The 22,569-nt window shown below is 39.3% G+C and overlaps 2 protein-coding genes across 4 annotated transcripts in view; both read right to left on the bottom strand.

Moving 5' to 3' along the window:
- Positions 1-265: 265 nt before the first annotated feature.
- fadd (Fas (tnfrsf6)-associated via death domain) lies at positions 266-2,659 on the bottom strand. Its single transcript, XM_017419555.3, has 2 exons — positions 2,288-2,659; positions 266-776 (listed from the first exon to the last, which is right to left on the bottom strand). The coding sequence occupies exons 1-2, from the start codon at positions 2,568-2,570 to the stop codon at positions 496-498; spliced, it is 564 nt and encodes a 187-aa protein (XP_017275044.1). The 5' UTR covers positions 2,571-2,659; the 3' UTR covers positions 266-495.
- A 3,642-nt stretch (positions 2,660-6,301) lies between these two features.
- The window catches only part of ano1a (anoctamin 1, calcium activated chloride channel a), a 55,203-nt gene continuing 38,935 nt past the window's right edge, over positions 6,302-22,569 (bottom strand). For all 3 annotated transcript variants that reach the window (XM_037979740.1, XM_017419630.3, XM_017419629.3), the window contains 12 exons: positions 20,673-20,744; positions 19,497-19,571; positions 18,886-19,087; positions 17,845-17,956; positions 17,618-17,675; positions 16,733-16,833; positions 15,708-15,847; positions 11,185-11,337; positions 10,793-10,845; positions 10,237-10,421; positions 9,980-10,085; positions 6,302-9,419 (listed from right to left, as the gene is read on the bottom strand). In XM_037979740.1, coding sequence (XP_037835668.1) covers positions 9,174-9,419; positions 9,980-10,085; positions 10,237-10,421; positions 10,793-10,845; positions 11,185-11,337; positions 15,708-15,847; positions 16,733-16,833; positions 17,618-17,675; positions 17,845-17,956; positions 18,886-19,087; positions 19,497-19,571; positions 20,673-20,744 — 1,503 coding nt within the window. In that variant the 3' untranslated portion in view covers positions 6,302-9,173. The remainder of the gene's footprint in view (positions 9,420-9,979; positions 10,086-10,236; positions 10,422-10,792; positions 10,846-11,184; positions 11,338-15,707; positions 15,848-16,732; positions 16,834-17,617; positions 17,676-17,844; positions 17,957-18,885; positions 19,088-19,496; positions 19,572-20,672; positions 20,745-22,569) is intronic.

The following is a 22,569-nucleotide window of genomic DNA, read 5'->3' as shown; positions in this document are numbered from 1 at the left end:
CTTGGGTATTCATAGACATCAAGGTCAACCTGAACACTCAACCCCACATAGATGCAAAACCAGAAAATAAAAACAGCAAGACAAAAACAAATACACACTGAAATACAGTACATACACTGTAGTCAGAAAAAAAAATTAAACGTGAAAAAGCAGATTTATAAAATGGGCTTTTTAATGTAAACAAAGATGGCAGGTCCAACACTTGTCTGTATGTCGTACCTAAACCTGTTTTCCATCTTGATGGATGATCATGCAACTTTTCAGATGTAAATAAGTTTAAGTTGCATAATGATATTATTTTTACATAAGTGTTTTAGCTTCAGATTAAAGGATGAGTCATGACACTGAAGAGAATCCAGGTGCATGTTTTTTTTTTAACATTAATTTCCTTATCAACTCAAAAATCAAAAATCAGATGTACATTATTTTATCGACCAAACCTTCTCGATTATTGTTTTTTTTTTTCAGCCAACCCTGAATCTTATTTGGAAATCTCTATTGATATCCTGCGTTTTTCAGTTCGTCCTCCACCCTATCGGCGGTCAGATTGAGCTGACAGTCCCTCAGGGCTCTGATCAGCTCCTCGGTTCTGGCCTCAGCTCCTTGACTCCTCCTCCACTCCTTCAGCAGCTCCAGCGTCGTCTCCTCCAGGTCTGTCGGATGTTTTCTGGAGATGGACTCCAGCTTGACGTCACTCACTTGCAGCCTCCGGCCCAGTTTACGCCAGTTTCTGCTCAGGTTCGCTGCCACCACCTCCGCGGCGATGTTTAGTTTAACTGAGGGAGAAGAAAAGAAAGAAAGAAATCAAGCAAATTGGTTACAATTTTTTAAGCTTTATCCGTATATTTATTCCTCTACAATTTCTAGCTTGAATTTCCTTCTCTTTTATTTCTCTAATCACATTTTTTTTTTTTCAATTTTCTTTTTACAGTTTCCGGTATTCTCAAGTTCTTAAGATGAGATTCAACCATAGTCATCATGTGATTAATTTTAACGTGTTCATTTATTTATTTATTTTAAATAAGGAGTGGGTGGAACTTAAAACGTGTACAGGAACCGCCCTATGGGGAAGCTGCACCCATTTCAGCTTCAAATTCCTGGTTGATTTCATAATGGCCAGCATTTCCCTACATGATGTTCGGAAGCTGACGCATTATTTGCATGGCCAATTTAAATAAAAAATAAAAAAAAAATCACAACCTAACGTAGAAACCTAATGTATGGCTTGCAAAACTGCATTCTAAGCCATGTCACTCACATTGCACTCACCTTTACCGGATATGTACCCACCCACGTTGAAAGCCACACCCTGTGATTTTATCTCCCGAAGAACACTTTTGAAATGAAGATTTGGACTATGGAGGACCGAAACTGACATAATTAGTTTATTTAGTTTCAGCCCACATTTAAATAAAGCTTGACACCTCTGGTCTCGATGATATCAAAATGTTCAACCAGTCTACATCTCTCTGACCCGCTGGGTCGGTCACATCAGTGATTATTTTACTGACACAGGTGCTCTTTTACTGTGTTCCTTTAGCCTACCATGGAATTCAAAACTTGGAATACCGCCAGACTCTGCTTAACCATGGTCGAGCTACAAGTCGAACACGTGGTGTTCAAGCGCAACTGTTTTTTTATACACGAGGCAGCCATATTAGATTTTGATGTCAGGGCTGGTCAGGAATCTTTGACCTTTTCAAGTTTCTGAATTGGGCAGGGGGAGGCATTCCAGTCATATTGATGTAATGTCACGCGATGTGTTCAGTGGTCAATGGGGATTTTAAAAAAAAGGGGAGCCTCGCAACACAAGAATCAACGCACTTTCTCTAAGTCACACCAGATTCTGACCCCGCTTCTTCCTAAGTCAACGCAGCCTCCGCATTTTACATTGTTTAGTTCGACAAATATATTTGCCAATGTCTTTTACCACCTAGCTAATATAATTAACCAACCTATCCACTTGAATAACATTAAGAATATCAATAAATACAGAAGAAACAGTCTGAATGATCTGATGTAAAATGCAAAGCTTAACTTGTTTGTTTTCTTTCCTGATTGACCCTGTGACTGCGACCTTGTTTGATTATACAAAACTCTACTGAATAGGAACAATCAGAAACTGAAAGATAAAGTTTTATTGTGTAGTTTCCAGCTCCAAAGTAAAGAAGGCCCCCCTCAAAGAGCCCCCCCTCCCGGAGGCTGCCCTTTATCTCGGACCGGCCCTGGACTCCACTCACAATCACATGGGGGGCGGGCTGGGGGACTTCTACGAACGTCTACGAACCTGTCTCCGGATCCGGGACGTCATCAGGCTGCTCGCCGTTCAGTCTGTCCGACAGGTCGGGTCGGTGAATTTGGTTGAGCAGCTCGGACAGATAGTCGGTGATGTCCGGAGCCAGGAGGCGTCTCTGCGTCAGAACCTCGAACAGTCCGTGTCCCGTCGTGATCCTCTCCAGATCTCGTTTCCCCACCCGGTCCGAAACCAGGAACTTGAGTTTGTCCAGCTCGTCGGAGCTCATCCGGTTCGAAATGTCCAGCAGAACCGCGTTGAACTGTTGAGGATCCATGTCTCCGAGCCCGGATCCCAGCTGACACACCTCAGCGAGGAAAACTCTCGGCTTTTGCTTTCACTTCCGCCTGGGAGCTCAACAAGTTCGGGGCAGTGACGTATGTTCTACGTCACTGGTTCGGGGTGTTTCCCTCTCGTCAAGAGGAAATCACATTGAACATTGACAGCAGCTACTTAAAATGAAGGAACTCTGTCTCAGGGCCAAGTTTAAAACTAAAACTAAAACTCTCAGTGAAATTATTCCGTTTTAAGCAACTTTGTTTGCTCAAACTTCAGCGGGCCGCTCATAACTGGTTCTCCCTCAGCAGTGTGTCGACCTGCCGCAAAAAAACCCAGTCTCTTTAAGACTTTCTCTGCTTTCGCTCTGTCCAGTCTCTCAGCCCCTGCTGATGAAAGATGCCCCCACAGCCTGATGTTGCCACCACCATGCTTCACTGTAGGGATGGTGGCAGTGTCCTGATCGGCCTAAAAGCCTGAGTCTGGTCTCATCTGACCACAGCTCCCTTGTCCACGTGTTTGAGGAATACCATCTAAGCAGTCTTGCTTTTTAAAATACTTTAAGCAATGCCTTTTTTGTTCTTGCCGCTCTTCCATGAAGCCCAGCTCTGTGCAGCTTACAGTGGTCCTGTGAACAGATACTGTCATGTCTGCCGAAGAGCTGCTCGGCTCCATCAGGGTTGTGTTCAGACTTCTGGATGTTTCTCTGATTAATGCCCTTCTTACCTGGTTTGTGAATTTTGGTGGACAACCCTCCCATGGCAGGTTTGCTGTGGTCACATAACCTTTCCGTTTTCTAATAATAAAAAAATTGGGACCTTGAGAGCAGGGTCGTAGCCAGACTTAAAAAAATACTGAGGTCAACCACTCATCATCCCCCTGCACATCAGTTACGATGAAGACCAAAACTTAATTAGGTTGAAGCATTTATTCAAAACAAGTGACTTGAATGTGTATATGACACGTATTTGTGTGTGTTTGTAAATTCATGGGGCGCAATGTCATCTTAAGCAACAGAGGACTCAGGGCACAACCATGATGACTCACTGAAAGGACATGAATTAGTTTATATGAATGTTGATTGTTCACGCTTCACAAACACATTCAGAACACAAGATTTTAGCATAGATTTGACCTTTTTATCAAATACCAGTGAGGTATTGTAGTTTTGGAGCTGGACCAGCACTAGTAACACTAGCAACTGCTAGTATTGCTGTTACTGTAAACAGGTTAAGAATTACTTGAAGTGCCCTCAAGTACTTGAACAAAGACTACTATCAAAGTAGTTGCACAGTGTTCCTACAGTGTTAGAGGACACTGCTGTGACAAGCACACCATTTTAAATGTTATAAAGCATTGAGTTGAGTGTGCAGTTTTACTGGAGTTAAAACAAGAACATAATAATAACATTATGACAAGACAGCTGTGACCTACCGAGACAAAGTCCCACTTGAAGTCCAGCAATTTCTTTACCAGTGTGGCAACATGCGGGTTGCCAGTCGCGGGTCTTTTCTGAACCACCTTCCCAGTCCTCTTAGACATGACCTTTCCATGGGTAGCCTTGCTTCCTCTTTCTGGTTTAAGCCGCTGAACCATCTTAAAAACAACAACAGAAGAAAATGACAATAGTTAGTGGCAGGATTGTGAGATCTGTGACCTTTTTTACATTTGGGGAAACAATATGATTGAAACCAAATTAATGTTACCAGTAACATTATCCACTTGCTGAGTGTGTGGATCTGATCGCCTGTAAAAGAAAGTTTGAAATCAGGATGACTCTAAAGTTTGAGAAATATTTTCTGCTTTGTTTAGTGCCATCTGACACCATGATGGCACCTGAGGATGGCAAGATTTTTCCCAGAAAATCAAAGTAAGAGAAGTTGCATGGATTGTCAGATCATGGACGTTTGCAAGGATGGAAATTATCTCTGCACCCTCACATTTCAACTCCTATTGTGGTCATTTTAGTTTAAGTGAAGCAGAATGCATTACTACCTAAATCAATAAAGGTTGTTGTGTTTTATCATGACATGCCAGTACAGTGATGGTTATGAAACCTGCAAAAAGCAGTTTCTGTAGTTACCTCATTCTCATTATTAGATAAACGTTTTTTTGTTTTGTGTAGTAAATGCCTGTAAGTTGAGAAAAAATAGAATAAATAATCTTATAGTACACATAATGTAAAGTACAATCAGAATAATCATTCAAAAATCACTGATGAATACTCACATCAGCAAAAATTGCTGTGTTGATCCACTGTCGTGATCCGCCGTCTTGATCCGCCGTCGTGATCCGCCGTGCTGATCGCCGAACGATTCCAGGCGCAGATCCAAACCCTGCAATCCGTCCAGAGGTGCGACCAAAAAGGCCACAGTCCGACCCAAAGGCCGAACCCCCCAGAGGGAGGCAGAGCAGTGCCTGTTGGCACTTGGCAAATGACAGCTGAGACCCCCTATTTATATCTTTTTTGTGTATGTCGTCATGATCTGACAGCCAATCAGCATGCAGGAACTTTGGTCCGCCAATCACAGCTCAGCACCTGCACGTGTCTTGCACGTGCCAATGACGTCATTCATGTTGCCATGACGACAATAACAAATCTAGCAGATTTGGTGACGATTCAAAAGTAAACACAGGGGCTCCAGCCTCATCTGCTACATCTTCATCCACATCTAAACGGACAGCGTTTCAGCTGCTGGGTGGAGAGAAACCATTGAGCTTATGTGAGTCCGATAATCCAAATATTGTGTTTTTGTTTGTTTGTTTTTGTTGATAGAACGAAATGATGCTTTTAGTGCGATTTAATTGATATGCTGCAGCTATTTCCTCCTGTCACGATTTGGTGACAGGTCTTTTCGCGCTGTTAGAAAGTCCACACGATATATGTTTAGTTTATCATAAAAGGTTCCGAATTGCCTGTTGTTGAACTTCCCAAAGATTTACAGACGCCCCCTGAATGCATCACAGGTGTGCAGCGGAGCAGCTCAGACGCGATGCTGACTTTTTGTCTTTTTCTCTCTGCGGTAGCGGAGGGAGGATGTTTTGCCTGTGTTTATTCAGTTTGTGTTTATGCCAGAAGGTGAGTGGCGACTTGTTGTGTTATTGAATACAGCTGAGTTCATTGGTTCAGTTCATGTGTAGAAGTTTATTTCTTTCTTATTAGAGCTAAGTACAATTAGGTATGCTAACTATGTTAATTATTTGCTTCGTGGATTAATAACTGAAACTAGTCACTTGACTGTGAATTGCTGTTATGTTTAGTTTTATTTCCTATTTCCCTTTTTTTTTGGTGTGTGTATGTGCAAGGGTTAGGTTTCCTTTTGATTTCAAGATTAAAAGTTTGATTGTGACACACAAAAACATCAACTTTTGCAATGAACTATATGACACTAATGAATTTAGTTTATTTAATCACTGAAAGATTTAACAAAGATAAGTTCAAATGAAATCTTTGCTGGAGTGTGTAGCCACAAAAAAAAAAACCAAAAACGATTTTGTCCCACCACTCTAAGTAGCCATACATTGAAAGTAATTCTAACAGTTTAGTCAAAGACAAAGAGACTTTTTTTGATGATTTGATTGTACTAACCATCTGTACTTTCAGGTAAACGACGTCAAAAATGTGTATTTAAACCTCATTCTTTGATGGGATTTGACGTTCCTTTTTAATTGTGCAATTCTCCAGAAATAAATTATCCAAACAGTCAAAGCATATAAAATAAAAACTCCAAATCAAGGCAATTCACTAATGGTTTATTCGCATATATTAAACAACATCAACAAAATAGACACTATCATAGATTCTACATGCAGATACACTCATTCTTGTTGTGAAATGTGCTTTGACATCAGAACAGACAGAAGCATGTCCCAACTCTGTGTTTTATTGATACAATTGACATATGGCGACGACAAAATTGACGAGGGTTTTTAAAATGCGACAGCAGGATGTAAAAAAATCTTTGGGGGAAAAAAAAAAGGGTTTATTCTCAAACAAACCCTGCTCCTGGTTCTAATCTACCTCTTAACCTACGCAATGACATGGTAAAAAACAGGGATACATTTGGTACAAATCAATGTGCAGAAAGCAGTAACATCTTCAATAATAAAATATTTGCAAACCGCATCGACTTACATTTCCTCCAGACAATTCTAGATACAGCGAACGCAGTCCATTTGATGAGATCTAATTTCTTAAAGAAAGTTTTATTTGAGGATGGTTCTCTTTGGTGCATCATTGGTCCCAGGCGGGCTGATAAAACCCCTCAATACGATAAATGCATCGTTGTGTAGTTAAAAACAGACATCACGGTTGCACCTTAAATTATGATACATAAATAGGCATTAAAAATATGAAATAATACATTCTATCAGTCTTAGGAGAGGGCTTTAATTTGGAGCGACTGAATCCTCCAGAACTCCGGTTTCCTCCTACAGACCAAAAACATGCAAGCTAGGTTAACTGGTAACTTTGAACTGTCTCTAGGTGTGAGTGAGAGCATGAACGGTTGTTTGTCTTGTTTGTCTCTCTGTCTCCCTCTGTCCCTGTGATGGACTTGCGACCTGTCCAGGGTGTACTCCGCCTCTCGCACAGTGACTGCTGGAAATAGGCACCAGTGCCCCCCCCACAATCTGACACTGCAGTTTGCATGTTGTAGTACACTTCTGTTCCTCAGCACGATAATGTCACGCTCACATGGTGTTTTATGCAGCGTTATGAATAGTTTATATTCAGTCTTGCAGACAGAGGACAAGGCAAAAAGCAATTTACAAGATTAAAATAAGGCAACGTAACGTTAAAAAAGTGCTGCTTTAAAGATTCCTCTGACTCTCTGTGGTTCTTTGTGTACAAAGCTACTCAGCGGACATCTTAACTGATCTGATGTTAGTTTAAAGAATGACCAGTGATGTTTGGATAATGGACAACCCAGAGAATAAGGCAGCGAGAGTCTCATACTGTAACTGAGACGGCATTGAGCAAGACACTGATGTTCAGTATGAGGTTGCTTTTATCTCTTCTATAAGCTTGTCAGGCCTTAACCACATTTCTGCAAACTGAAGCCGTTCAAAAAGCTACGGCAGGTAAGACATTGATTGGCCGTAGCTTTTCCACAGAACCCTCATTTCAAAATGGCTGCCATATGACCAACATATTTCCTTCAAAACTGACAGGCTTGGTTTCATGAAGTAGACAAGCAAATTTAAAAAATAAATGTAAAAGTGTTGCCAAAATCATTTGGGGATAAAATAAATATAAAAGCCTCATCAAAAGGCGCTAACATAGACACGGTTACGCATTGTAGTGATGACAGAGGTCACAAACTATACAAAACCTCAAGATGAAAACAAGAACAGAGGTCTAAAGAAGGTTTTCTCCCAACTGAGTAGTGTAATTATTTGTTTATAGGAAATAGTTTTGCCTAGGTTTCTTTTTTTTTGCAACATTGTTCTACCTTTCACAGAACACTTTAATCCAAAAACAAGAAAAAAAGCACTACCTCTAAAAAGCAGCATTTAAAAAAAAAACATTTCTAATGCTATTCTTTAAACTGTATCACCCATTAAAACACTAATGGAAACAATGTAGATAATAAAGAAAATGTGCTCTTCAGCTCCACAGCATTCATGCTTATAGTTTTTATCTTTTCACCTGCAAATGAAAAGATAAAAGATAACTTATGATATTTTAATTATTATATTTGAGTCTAATGATTTGATAATTTTCAGCTTTTAACCAGGACAGTGAGCACACCATCGACAAGGCCACGTGGAAGGTAATAACTTGCACTTTAACTTTAAAGCTTGCCAATTGCAGCTTTAGGGATTCCAATTCATTAGAAACAATAACATGATTGTGCCTCCAGGAATGCTAATTCTGAGCACTGTGAAGCTGTGTCATCACACTCAAAGTCTAACAAATGTGACGTTTTAGTGTTCATACACTAAACTGACAGGCTGCGTAACACAAAAAGTCTTCCTAACCCTGCTGTTTAACCTAAAAATTGAAGCATCAATAAAGTCCTGCATCTGTACATGACTGCAAATACTACTACTACTAATGATAATGTTTAAAAAAAAATTAAAAAAGCTTTACACATTAATGTGAAGCCTATCTGCTTTTGAGTTATATCCCAGTGTGAAGATACAAGGAGAAAGCTTTTTTCAGGAGGACGATTTGGACGGAATTATGGAGACTTTCTTCATTGTAAAAGGTGCGTGTAAATCCCACGGGAGAGGTGGCAGCTATGAGCATCACGCTTCACATTAGGCTGTAGGCTGAGTTTGGCACCGCTTCCTCTGGGGAATTTTTAAATCTGATCCCTCAGCGAAGCTAATGGCTTCTTCCTCTCAAATACATCCAATAAATAAACACAAGCATATATGGCGGAATACCATCCGTGTAGTTGCTTAGGTTTTGGCCAAGTGGCAGAGGATGGGAAAGATGTCACATCTAAAGACGGGACAAGTAGCGATCGGTCCTCTTCTGCGGGGGAAGGAATTCTGACGTGAGCGAGGCAAAATTTAAAAATAGCTCTAAACTAGATACAACAGAAGCTTTGCTGATTAAAAGCCAGCCATGTGTTGGTGCTGAAGACGTGACGCTTTACCAGCTCGCCTTAGCGTGGATTACTGGGCGTGAACGGGGTTGTGGTGGGCTCTGATGGATTGACGAGGGGCTGGGGCAGTTGTCCTTGTTGTGGTTGTCCAGCGCTGCAAGCCTCTTACCCTGCTCTTCCTTCATGAAGACCTCCACCATGAGGATCTTCTCCTTGTGGATCTGGAGGCTGATGTCCTTGGGGATGTCCGGGATTAGCCAGTCCACAAAGTCACTCATAAGCATCACCATGTTCTGTAAGGGACAGAGTGAATAAAGACCTCTGATTGATGGGGCTCATAGTAAAATGGCCATTTGTTTTGTTTTACCTCAATATTATAAAGCAATGAATTGTATAAAATACAAATAAATTGTGTGAAGGAAACAAACTTTAAGAGGGTTCCACAACCTAAACCACAGAGTGAGAAAGGCTGTGTGAAATCAGTAGAAGTGTCAGTAGATCACCTTTATCAAGTCGTCATTTGCTGTGTTTCAAATATTTTATACTGGAACCTTATTGTACTGGCTGATTGGTGTATTGTGCTATATGCTCTGATTTTAGAGGTGTTAGACATAGAAATCCAGAAATATCCTGTAATAGATTGTGTATGACAGCCGACTCAGAGAACTCCACTTTAACATTAACTCAATTATCCAAATGTTCCACATACAGGCTATAAGTCCATGTATGACTGACTTGTTTGCTTTTGCGACATAAAATATGAATGACACAAGTGAGTGGTAGGCTTGTTTGAAAGCACGAACAGGCATGCTGCATGTGTGCTGCACTACTGTCTCTGTGTGTCGTTCCGAACCTGAAAGATGATAACAAAGGCGAGGCGAACAGCAAGAATGGCCCAGAACTCTTTGGACAGTTCATACGGTGTGCTGGACCACGGGGGTTCTCTGTAGTCCTTATATCTATAAAGACAAGTAAACACACGCATTTATTAAGATTTTTTTGTGATGCTTGAAGTTTGGAAGATGTATCTTTTTTTTCCCCATTTAAATTCAACAAGCTTCTGTAATTCAGCTCTTTTTTTTTTTAGAACCCACCAAAGTGAAACCTTACCTGCAGATTTCCACCTTGTAGCCCAGGTGCATTGGCGCCACAGGGGCTGTGCCATTCTGAAAATCACTCACGTTGAAATATGATAGAGTGTGATTGATAAAGCCATGCATGGTCCCATCAGGACTGTATGTGTACTGGTAGACCAGTCGGGGGATGAAGTCCGAGGTGAAAGCGATGACAAAAGCCTGGTGAAGAGAACGACACATCAGCTGGGTTACTGGAAACATGGCAACAATATTCGGACTGCTTTCTTCTTATTTATTGAAGGCAGAGCTCCATTTATTTGTATTATTCCTTAACTGCCTAACATTTTACTTATCATGGCTCCTGAAGTTGTGCAATCAGTGCAACCCAGCAGATAATTATCTCTATTTCCCCAAACACTTAGACATCTGTGAACTCACAAAAATAACCTGAACTTCAAAATACTTCATTATGTTTCTGTATACGAAGTGCTAAATACGTATGTACATTAACAATATATACACACACGTGTCAATGAAAGCTCTCCCCATGCACACAATCTGTCAAATTTTAAATGTGAAATAAGACTCACGTTAACAATGACTGCCACTTTGCTGAGCCCCCTCAAGAGGTTGTACCAGATACCTGCAGAGAGTTAAAAGAGCTGTCATTTAGATGCCAACAGAAGGCGAACAATGGACCAGCATGAACCATCCACCACTAGATGGCACAAGCATTCTCCGTACCAGATGGCAGAAAAGCCTCGCATCATGAATCACTCCAGGAATGTTACAAGTGGGTCGTTAGAGATCTCCATTTTGCTAATTAATCACTTTTTCAAACCCTCCAGAAGAGTGTTGTTCATCTAAAATTTTCCAAATTCAAAGACATTTTTGTAGCTACACAGCTTCACGCGGTAAGGTTAATCATTTGACTTAATTGACTGGTTTCTTCATTATTTAAATCAGAGTGTAGGAAACGTACCTATGTCTTTGGCTTTGGCTGCAAGTGGCCTGCGCAGCTCCATGACAAACTTCTTGGCATCCAGGCGAATTTCGATGATATTGTTCAGCAGAGCAAAGAGCGGAGCCAGAGGGAAGGAGGCCACAAAAAGGGTCACCATGCCAAACTGGATGACTAAAGACAGGGATGACGAGAGAAAAGGGCAAGGACACAGTTTTATGCTTGAAAAGAGATTTAGTACTAGACATGACAGTACAAAGAACCTTCACAGGCCAACCGAATGACTTATGGTTTCCATGAAGATGAGACTCAGGATTATTCCTGATATATATATGATCTCTTTTTGCTGCAGTATCACCGTAGTGCACGAAGCAGATTAAATGCCCCACTTTAATCTCATATACTAAGTTATTATTTGTCAGTGTCCAGAACCTACAATAATCAAAATTGCAAAACCGCTTTATTCCCGATGTGTCTTCGTTCATTTCCTGATTATCTGGCTGAGAAGTCAGAGGTCAAGGTAGAGACAAGAGCTGCATCAGAGGCAGAATTTCATTGATAATAACGCTGAATTCAGACCTTTTTTTTTTATTCCTAGTACCTTATAGCAGCAGCATAAACTTAAAATATTTATAACTTTTCTTTGCTTTTATAACCATAAGGAGTAAAATCTTATTCGTTTAGATTTATTTATATGTCCAGCAGACAGAGGAGCTTTACACCTGGGGAGTTATTACCAGATTTTTTATCTGTGGTTAGACTTTTGAGCACATTTAAAGATTGTAGTTTAGAAAACAGAAGCTAGTGGTCGTTAAAGAGCGGCGTAGTTTCATTATGTTTCTGTTATTGCTGTTGTCACCTGTGCTAATTAAAACAACTCTGTTTTCAGAAAGCTGTTTCCTGTGTCTGTTCTGCTTGAAAAGACATAATTGAATGTTTGGAGTGATGGCCAGTTCAAAAACACATCTGTTTGGAGCCACCTCTGTCTGGTTTGTTCTTCTATTTGTTTAATAAATGCATTTTTTTGTTATCACCAGTAGGTTTTAAATTGATCTTGTCCAGAATACAATTCTTTCAAAACCGAGTGGGAAGTATTGCTCTTTTCTAAACCTCTTAAATAGGTTCATTTATTTATTAAAACGTCTGGTGGCACTTTTAGTGTGTATGAAAAGAAATAAAATACAGTCTGACTGACTGAAAGCCGTTCAGATTTACTCACAAACTAAGCTTTGATCAGAATTGTCTCACCGGCTCTTTTCAACATCAAATCTAGGCTGCATTTACTGCACTTAAAAAAAAAAGTGCACAATTTTTTTTTTTTTGGCCAACAGTTAATTTTCATCCACAGCCATTGCTTCAAAAAGAAATGAGACAATTATGCTCTGTGTGTACTTGGTCTAAGTTTTAACACACTGAAGGGTCCAATTTATTATGGAACGGAGTCCTAGCACTTTTTTAAAATTAAACTTGAGGTGAAATGCTTAATATTTAAGCAGTACTTTAAATAAAACGTTAAAAACAGAGGAATGTACTGACAGTAAAGACTAGGCTTTAAGGAGAAAACACGACTGTCTGCTTGTGTAAGCGCCTCACGGCTGTTTCAGCAGTCTGACCTGCAGCATGGAGCTTTCTCAACTTGGGTCAGTTCATATCATGACCTGAATCAGTGCTTCTGTTAAGAACCTAAAACTGTCAATCAAGTATTTTCTACCAATTTGGTGTGTGCTAGTCTGAGCTCCCCGGTGAAGTGTTGTACATTTCATACAGGACAACAAGTTACAACGCTTGTTAAGGGGTTTGCTGGTTTTTTTTTTTGTACAAAATTTACACTTGCTCAGATGTGCTAAAGCTGTAGGAGAGATGTAAAAAGAGCTCATCCACCTTCTAACAACCAGCTGCTTTAAAGTGGGTCGGAAAATCCACAGAAAGCCGTTGTATTGCATCTCTGTGGTATTCTTACTAAAGCATGTATCAGACATTTTATTATTATGTCAGGAAATAGTGTCAACTGTAAAAAGAAGGCAGAATATAACACGTGTCTTCTTGAATCTTTAATTTCACACCCATCTACTCTCGACTGAGTGCAGGATGTTGGATTTTCTTTCTTCAGATTCATGCTGGAACCCGTCGGCCTTGAGCCAAACACGGTATGCGGTTCTTTAGGTGATAAACGATCATCTTTGTCCTGGATTGTGTTTTGTGGTGTTGGGCAGGCAGTTTATCAGTAACAGCTGCCTGCAGCTGACATTCTTAATAAAAAAATATTGATTAGCGCAGCTCCGAAGTCATTATGTATGTAAAGTACAAACTGCACGGGTTGACTTAGGTTCTTCCTGCTTCTGACTGGAGGAACACAAAAGGGATTCAGTCAATATTTATTGCTTTAAAAGCTCAAGTAATCAATAAACTTATACATATCTCACCAGCTCTGGAGTGTAAACCACTTTGATGCTCAGATAGTTGAATCAAGCACTCAGTGGCACTTAAATGACTGATGAACAGCTTCAGAGGAATTTATTTGGTGTTGTAGCTCTGTTCAGGACTGAGGTCCAAGTTGACTGTGGGAAAAGTTGAGCTCTTTTTGATTGCTCAATTCACATAATCAGAATCAATTCAATTAAAAATGAATATGTGATCTCATATAATAAAACTGGGCAGTAATACGATGTTGAGTGCTGGTTAAGTCCTATTTCTGCCAGGCTGTACCTCCGCCTTGTGTTAGTGGTTTCTATTTCATACACAGCTGTTGCAGTTTCATACCGCTTTGTTTATATTTGCTGACAGCTGAATAAAAACTCTTCCAGCTTACCAACTTCATTTTGTTGAAGAAACAGCACAGCTTTGCTGGTGCAGCAAAAGGAGAAACTTCTCCAACTCCTGCAGCCTTACCTGCATCTCTCTTACTTTGGATTAAAAAAAAAAAAAAAACTCTATTACAACCTGAGCAGAGTGAACCCTGCTTCTCCCCAGTTGACTACTGGAGATAAGTACTATCCCCTGTGATCCTGAGAGGTGTTAAGGGGGTTTAGAATAAGGATAAATGGATGCAGTCACAGTACTGAAACAGATGCTTCTTGTATGAAATACAGAGCAAGCACAGCCTAGACAGCCTGTGTTTTCAGTCAGACATTTTAAACTGACATATTATTGTAGGAGCCTAATTCCTGATTAAAACAAAACGTCATGCTACTTTTTTTTTGTCTTTAGATTCAAGGCTACAATGTTGACACTGCTACCACTAATAGTTATAATAATAAAGTGGTTCAAATGAGCTTATCTGCATTTCAAAAGTGTACTCCAGTAGATTAAATCATAAACATATGGGTGGCTGACAAAATGCACAAAGACTAGTACAAAGAAACTATGGCAGATGATTTCCTTTTGTACCCATAAAAGTATGAGTATGAAGTGGCCAAAGCTGCAAAGTACAAGATGGTGGAAGATGCGGTCTTAAAACAACATGACAAACAAACAAACAAAAAAAGATGGGATATAAGAAAATGATAAAAAAACAAAACTGAGCCATTTTTTTTAATACTGTGGTCACAAACATCCACTCATGTTTTCATAGCTATAATTTTGTTTTGTACTTTCTATTTTCGAGGCATTCTGACCTACTGGTTGCATAACTTTCTTGAACACGTTTTGGACTCCTGTCCCTCGTTTTGACTGACAGCTCTCTTGTCAGAGCCAAGTTTCCTGTCAGTCAGCCAGCTACACCTCATTCACATCTATAAGAACTCACTTTTACCAGCCAGCTGTGGCATTTTTAAAGTAGTGTAGGCATACATTTAGGAAATTTAGATACATAGTGATTTAATAATGTTTCTTTTTTTTGATCTAAAACAAAAAATATTACATCTTCAAACAAATGTCTTACAAAGTCACAATGTTTAGTTATTAAAATAAACTGGTTTGTGTGACACTGTTATATAAGACAGCTAAATGAACACTGCCCAACAGCTGTAAATACTATTTTTATTTATTAATTGTTTTTGCTAGAGGTTATAGTGCATGGCAATGAGCACTGAATCTTCCAGATAAATAGGATGCGATTTGTGGAGGGCAGCAGTCAAGTCTGGTAAATGTCAGACATTTTAAATGCATCTGCATTTCACCTTGTTGTTCAGATGATTAATGCTGATCAAGGACAAGATGAAATCATTTTCAGAAACAGCTGAAGCAGCTTAAACCAACTAAAAGAAGAAACATGTTTTTAGAAGAGGCCAGATTGTCAAAAGTAAAAAACTTCTGACAAAAATCAACCAAAGGTCCAAAATGAAGCAGAAGATACAATGACCACAAGCTCCATAAAATATATCAGCAACCATTAAGTTTGCTAACTTATGTAAGAATACCACTTTCAAATAACCTTTGGACTCGTGCAAAGGCACCAGACTTCCAGAAGAAATAATGACATGGACTGAGGTTGAGTCAACTCAGAAACGCATCATTTGAGTGGTGCCTATCATTGTTTTTATATATGATGGCAATAAAGGCCTTTTGGCTGTGAGGAGTAAGAAAAGGATCAAGTGAAGACTCACTCATCTCCATGTACTCGGGGTTGATGCCAACAAACGGACCCATGAAGTAATCCTTCTCAAAGCGCTGCAACGTTTTTAGATCCTCCTCTGGCATTGACGTCACCTCTGACTTCCTCTTACGAAGAAGCTTTTTTAGCTTCCTGCAACATAACAAGAACCATTCAGTTTTATTCTAAAGGCTACCGGTGAGTCTGTACAGACTATTGTTTAATACATGGATTAGTCTAGTTTATGAAATGTTTTTGTTTCTTCTTGTGTGTGACTACTAAGTGGACTTTTAATAAGGAGGTTTAATTCTCCATCATCACACCATGAAGGGATTCTGACAACAAACGAAGCAATAAAAGAATAATTGAGGTCAAGAAAACTCAACGCTGTTCAATGAGTGAAGTAAAAACATAATTAGTAAAAAACGGGAGAACATTACTCACTGATGTGAACACTATGAAATGAATGGAAATAAAAATGAAAGAGCATTTATTTTGATCAAGAAGTTAATTAGTTCAAGTGTAATAGATTTTTCTTGTTTGTTTTGTTCAGTTTTTATTCTTTAAACAGTTTAAAGCATCAGTTTTATTGATGTTGACTTGATAATACTACAATACTGAAGACTTCCAGACATGGGACTGTATTCAGGATGAAGCTTTTGTTCAAACAGTATCAAACAGTATATATATTGTTATAGTATATATGTTACAGTGTATATATATATATATATATATATATATATATATATATATATATATATATATATATACAGTGAACTACACTTTCATCACTTTCAGACGACTGTACTGACAGGACATCAGAGAAAATTGTAGACTGCAAAGAGCTCAGCAAAGTGTTTTTTTTCTAGGTAAGAGCCTGAAAACCAGACAGACGTTTATCTGACTCCTCTCAAATGCAAGTACAAGTGAGTGGGTGGGCTTAATATATTCTGTGATTTACTAAACCCACATACAGTGACCTGTAAGGGTCTTTTGTTCAGCTCTTGTTCTGTATGTGTCAGATACACCAGCACTCACGGTATGCCAATCTCAAACAAGTTGTTCTGGATGAGCTGCTTCCCCAGCATGGTGATGCATAACTGGATGCACAGCTCCATGAGGCAGCCTGCATGAGCACACTGGAGGGAAGACAAAGAAAAAGACAAATGTTAGAAGGCGACAGAGACATGCATTGAAGCCGAAGAACATGAAGCATGAAGGCAGTTTCAAAGAGCTGACTGTGAGGACTGCAAAGAAGTGCAAGCAGTATGAGAAAATGAGAGCAATTGGGGAAAATCAGTAATTTATTTGATTGACATAGGTCTTAAGGTATTCTGTTGAATAGCAAATAGTCCATTTATAGGTTGACATGAACTGCAGAGAGAAACAAATTCATATGTAAAAACTTTTTTGATTTAATTTGGGACAAAGATATGAGTTATGATCATCATTGTTGGGAATTGAAGAACCAGGACCAGGTTTATGGACGCTACCATGTTTTATTTTTGGAACTAGCATCTAAACTAGGGATGTGGGGTTCGTCCTGAGACCAGCCTATGGGGACAAATGGTCCTTTTCCAGCTTCAACTTTCAGATTCCTGTATTTGTCCCAGTATTTCTACATATGGTCAATAGCTATGATTCATCTCAGAAGAAACAAAGCTGCAAAGTTGATGCTCCTTTTATACTCAATCCTGACACTAACACCTGGCACCAACTAATTGGACAAACGTGTCCTAAACTTTTCTGTCTATCTTTGCCTCACATGATTATTTATGCCTAATGTGCCATCATACTCTGGATTTTTTTTTTCTTTTTTAACTTTTTAAAAAAGGTTTCACAAACCCTACCAGAGCAACCAAAAAAAAAAAAAAACAGAATAAATTATATAATCAGTTTTAAACTTTAGTCAAACTGAATTACCTCCTCCATCCTGTATGATCCAACAACATACAAGTAGTTTCCAGGTCTCCCAACAAGCCTGGGAACAAACACACCCATCAGTAAGAAGAGAAAAGCTGGGGGGTAAGCAGTTTGGTAATGACACAATTTTAAACAACACACAGAGAAACACTCATGACAAATATGTGAGGTACATCAATCCCTCTGACATGTTGGATTTAGGTAAATGAGTCATCATAATGTTTTACCTGCCCCTGAAAAAGGCCAAGTAGACAATGGGTGTGAAGGCATTGACAAACTTCAAGACGAACAATTTGAAAATGAGGCGCTCTTCAAAACTCTTGTCTGTCTTTGGAACCTCTGAAACACAGACCACACATACTTATTACTGTAAGTACAAACTAACTCACTCAGTAGTTGTTCTGTAATGTATACACGAGACCACAACAGCAAATCTGTGTGTTCACTTGTTTTAAATTGTTTAGTAAAACCATTCAAATGTTATCAGTGAAATATTAAAATAGATTTTACTGAAACTCTCAGAAAGTAATTACTGGTTGTGCATCCACAGCTAATTAACTTTTGAAGTCGATCTCATTCAAAATGGCTGCCCCCAGCTAATAGACCTTAGAAAACACAAATTGCTTTAAGTCAACAAATATTGCAGATATTGAGCAAATCTTTGGTGGGGCAGTAGCTGAGAGTCATTCCCAAAACATACTCTGAATGCTCCTTTGTTTAAAACGTTGGCATCAGCTTTTGGAGTCAACCTTGTTCGTCCATTACCAAAAGAACTTAGCACTTATTGCATTTAAATTAAACTTAACTTTTAGATTGCCAATTCAAAATGGCCACAACAGATACGTGACATTGCCCAACACACAAATGGCTATAACTCAATTGAAAAATACAGAGTTAAAAATTGATATGGTAGTCATTTACAACACATACTCTAAGAACTAACAGATTGGGCAACATTTTACAATATTGCAAAATTTTACTAAACCAGCCTTAACATTTCCTCAACATAAGATGATCTTAGTATAAAACTCCGGTATGAAGGGCAGCAGTCCCTAAAGGAATGCTTATCAGAATTAATAAAAATACTTTTCAAAACAATAAAGCAATGCACATCTGTCTGTGCAGTGCTGTTCAATCATCTCAGGATGCAGGAGACACCAGATAAAACTCTTCATGCTGCAGTATTTTCCTTTTTATCCTGTCAGGCTTAAAAGTCACCTACCCTGCCCACCCCACCCACCACGTGTAAACAACAAGTCGTGCCTCACCCATTTCTGTAAGCTTGCGAGCGATTTTGGCATAGATTTCGTCTAGAATGATGATGACAATGAGGTTGATGATGGCAGCTGTGGTTTTTACGGTGGCTCGGATGTTGGAACGGGCTGCAGGGTAGCTACTGACGTGCAGCGCTGCCTTAATGCTGATCCGGTACAGGATAACCCCGAAGACGATGGCGAAGGTCACAGATATCTAAGGGAAACGTGGGCAGAACACTCAGTGTGACAATCTGCTGAACATCCGACGATGAAAAGTGATGCAAACAACCAAACACCGTGACATTACCCTTATTGTAAGGCAGACACAGTAGCTGCATGCCTATATGACTACTTCCTGTTTCATTATGTATGTTTTCTATGAGGCTGCTTATTATTTTTTTTACTACAGCTGAATAGACATCCTCAGAGACTGATGATTACATATTTTCCCCCAAAATTTGATACTTGACACTCGTTTTTATGTCCTCTCACTCACTGTGTGTGTGAAAGTCTTATTTTCACCTCATTTTAAAGTCAGAAACAGTTTGAATAATTTGTTTTTGGTAAAAAAAACCTGAACAAACTGTATTGTCTGAATGTGAGGGGAGACTGCAGAATCTCACCATGAAGATCATCATGGCCACAGTGGCCATGTAAGCTGGCATTCTGTCCGTACAAGTCAGCTTCACTTTCTCCTCCTGAAATACACACACAAACAAGTGCACGCGCTCACACATCAAGGGATTAAATAGTAAGCATTTTTGAAGTATCTCCGGCTGTGTGTTTAAGACGTGTGTTTTTCATCTTACAGCCTCATGTCTGTCTGTTTGTAGCTCTTTAAACCACCACAAGTGTGCGCAAACTGGAGCTCCAGTGGAGCAGAGCTAATGCCACCCCGAGCTACCATGTCACATTCAGGTCCACGAAGAATGAGGTCAGGAAGCTCAGGCATATCTGTATGTGTGTGTGTGTGTTTACTTGATGAAAGGAAAGATGTGACCTTGGTGCAGAGAAAGACAACAGCCAGAGGGCTGAAATTTAGCATGAACAGGCTTGGTTCTTGGTTCTGAACCTCATCACGAGGACATTGTGTTAAATGCGGCCTCCTCACTCTCAGGACATATCGCTTCGCACAAAGATGTCTCAGTGTCTCATTAACACTTTTCCCCCCATCAAGATTAAGCTGCCAATAAATGTGATTACTGCTCTAATTAGAACTGTTGTTTCCTGACTGCTTTTCTCATTGTTGTTGATTATGTCCTTTAATTGAGATTAGGAGAGTTTATGGGGCAGAGAAAAGATAATAGCTTGGAACAGCTTCTGACAAAACTTTTAAGAATGTGTTTCAGGACTGACATGCAGGAATGGATGCATATTAACTAACTAAATGACGTTAAAGATACAGAACAAGAAATGTCTTGGAATGAAAGACAGTTCCAAGTAAATGCAAGAATTTCTGCATCATCTTTTATTTGTGACCCCTTCAATGCTGTATGCATAATCATCACCTGAATGGTTCGGCTGATGTAGGTTACAGTTTCTGAAGTGTTTCTAGTCTTTTTCCTGTGCATTTCCCATTTTCCAAGCAGCTTGCTGAAAGTACCTTTTATGTTGTTACTTTTATCAAGTGTGCCTGAATCGAGCCGAAGAGTGAAATATTCTAAAACGTAGTCTGAAAGTGGTTAAAGCAATGATTTGTGGAAGGTTTTGTTTTCTCAGATTGTTGACATGAGACCCATAGTACTGAGCAGAAATGGATTTAAAACCCACGAAAAAGGTGCAACATCGATTGATCCTACCTTTGGAGCCGACTGATCCATTTTCATCGTCTTTTCCATGACCTTGAGCTCGTAGTCTGCTCGGTTGTGGTCCTGCAAGAGGAAACCAGTTTGCTTAATGTGTTTAAACATTCTGTTGATTAGCTGAACAGTAAATGTTAGAGGATGCTAGACGCCAATGAAGATCCACCTCAGCATAGAGGAAAGAATGAAAACAACAGCGTGGGCTTCTGGAGTTCAGCAGAATAAGCTTTTTGTGTGTGAGACATTGCACGGTGAAATAAAATAAAATAAAATAAAACTGCATCAACTGATCATGAAAGGATTATATGGCACACTTCAAACTAAAGCCGAAATGTTGTACTGTGTTGGAATGGCATAGCTATAACCCCAATTAATATTCAGTTCATCAGAACTCATACTACATGGTTTACAAGTTGAGTTTGTGAATTAAAATGTGGGAGATGTTAATGACCAAACATTTAAATAACTTTTTTTTTTACATAAAACTGAGTGACTGTATGATGACGGTCATATTTAAAATGTGGAGAAAGAGTGCAAACTGCTCGCACCTGCTGAATTTCATGGGAAATAGCACTATTTGTTTGGTGAATATGACGCTGAGACGGAGCAGACAGCGGGAACAAATAATTGAGCAAAAACCAGGTGCAGTGCAAGTTTTGTGCATCTATGCCAAGGTATGTTCTGTATCAATTTGTTCCATTTTGCAAATGTGAGCCTCCTTCCAATCAAGTGATAATCATTAGCATACAAATCTCCAAACGTTAGTGAGCCAAATAATCCTTTCAGATTAAGGAATGCGGTTACACGTCCATTTAATATGCAGCCAGTAGTGAGTGAATGTGTGCACATGGACCAGCATTACTGAACCCAGAAGACGGATGTCTGCAGTTAGAGAGGAAACGAAGCCGAGGGTTAGACCGTCACTGCTGGCTTGAAGGTTTGTGTGGCAGGTAGAAAGAATGAAAACAGACTTCCAACAACATCCCAATGTGGGTAAAAGTCGCTTCAATTTGTCGTTCAGAATCAGGTTATTTCAGTGTTCAGTACTTGAACAAAAAATTCATTAAAAACCTGCTCCAGTTTTGAGTTAAATTGGCAAAGTGACAACAAAAAAAAGCTCTGTTCCATGAATATCAACTTCGCCAGTGAAACTGGGAAAGATCTGGGGTTGAATTTATGGCTATTTGATGAGTGTAATAATAATATTTTCTCTTCTTCCATCCTCTGGTTTGCCGCTAAAGGCTCAATGCTGTTGAAAATGTCAAAACATGGAGCTGAGTAACTGCAGAGCAGGTCATTCTGTGGTTTTAACAGAGACTCGCGTCAAAGTGCATTTTCAACATTTTCATTCAATTCAGTTCATTTGTGTGGCATTAGTTCACAATAAAAGCAGCCTCAGAGTGCTATGTGGAAAATAGAACAACTTTCATTTCAAAAATTATTTCAGGCATTCAGATTCAACCCATTTAATACAGTCAGATTCAGGAAATAAATCAACATAAAAACCCAGGTTGTAAAACTGAGCTGCCTAGCAAAGAAAGCCATTTCATTGCTTTGGATCGTTACATCCATTTACTTCACTTCTGCTTATTTTCCCGTTCTGAGCATGCACAGGTGACAGCGGAGAGGAGACCCTCTTCTAAACCGGAAGAGAGCTCCGGCAGAACCAGACTCAGGAGGGGCAGCCTCGTGCTTCAACTGGATATTTTCTTTAGCTTAAATCATTGATTCACATCACTTATAAATAATTACTACAATCAGTACATTTCTTAACAATTCAAGAATCCTCCAAACTCAAGCGTAAAAGTTAAAAATATGATAATTCTGTTCCACAAGAATTTGAAATCTGCAGCAACATGCAATAAAAAGGTCACTTTCTTTAATACCTTCAATC

This window comes from Kryptolebias marmoratus, linkage group LG15, assembly GCF_001649575.2.
Source record: "Kryptolebias marmoratus isolate JLee-2015 linkage group LG15, ASM164957v2, whole genome shotgun sequence".
NCBI classification, from domain to species: Eukaryota; Metazoa; Chordata; class Actinopteri; order Cyprinodontiformes; family Rivulidae; genus Kryptolebias; species Kryptolebias marmoratus.
This window is presented reverse-complemented; position numbering and strand designations above follow the sequence as displayed.

What these genes read in the sequence shown, in the direction of transcription:
- fadd (XM_017419555.3), bottom strand. Translation starts at nt 2,570, where the DNA reads ATGGATCCTCAACAGTTCAACGCGGTTCTGCTGGACATTTCGAACCGG. An exon ending in CGTCCCGGATCCGGAGACAG is followed by an intron (nt 777 to 2,287) that starts GTTCGTAGACGT and finishes CTTCTCCCTCAG; the next exon opens with TTAAACTAAACATCGCCGCG.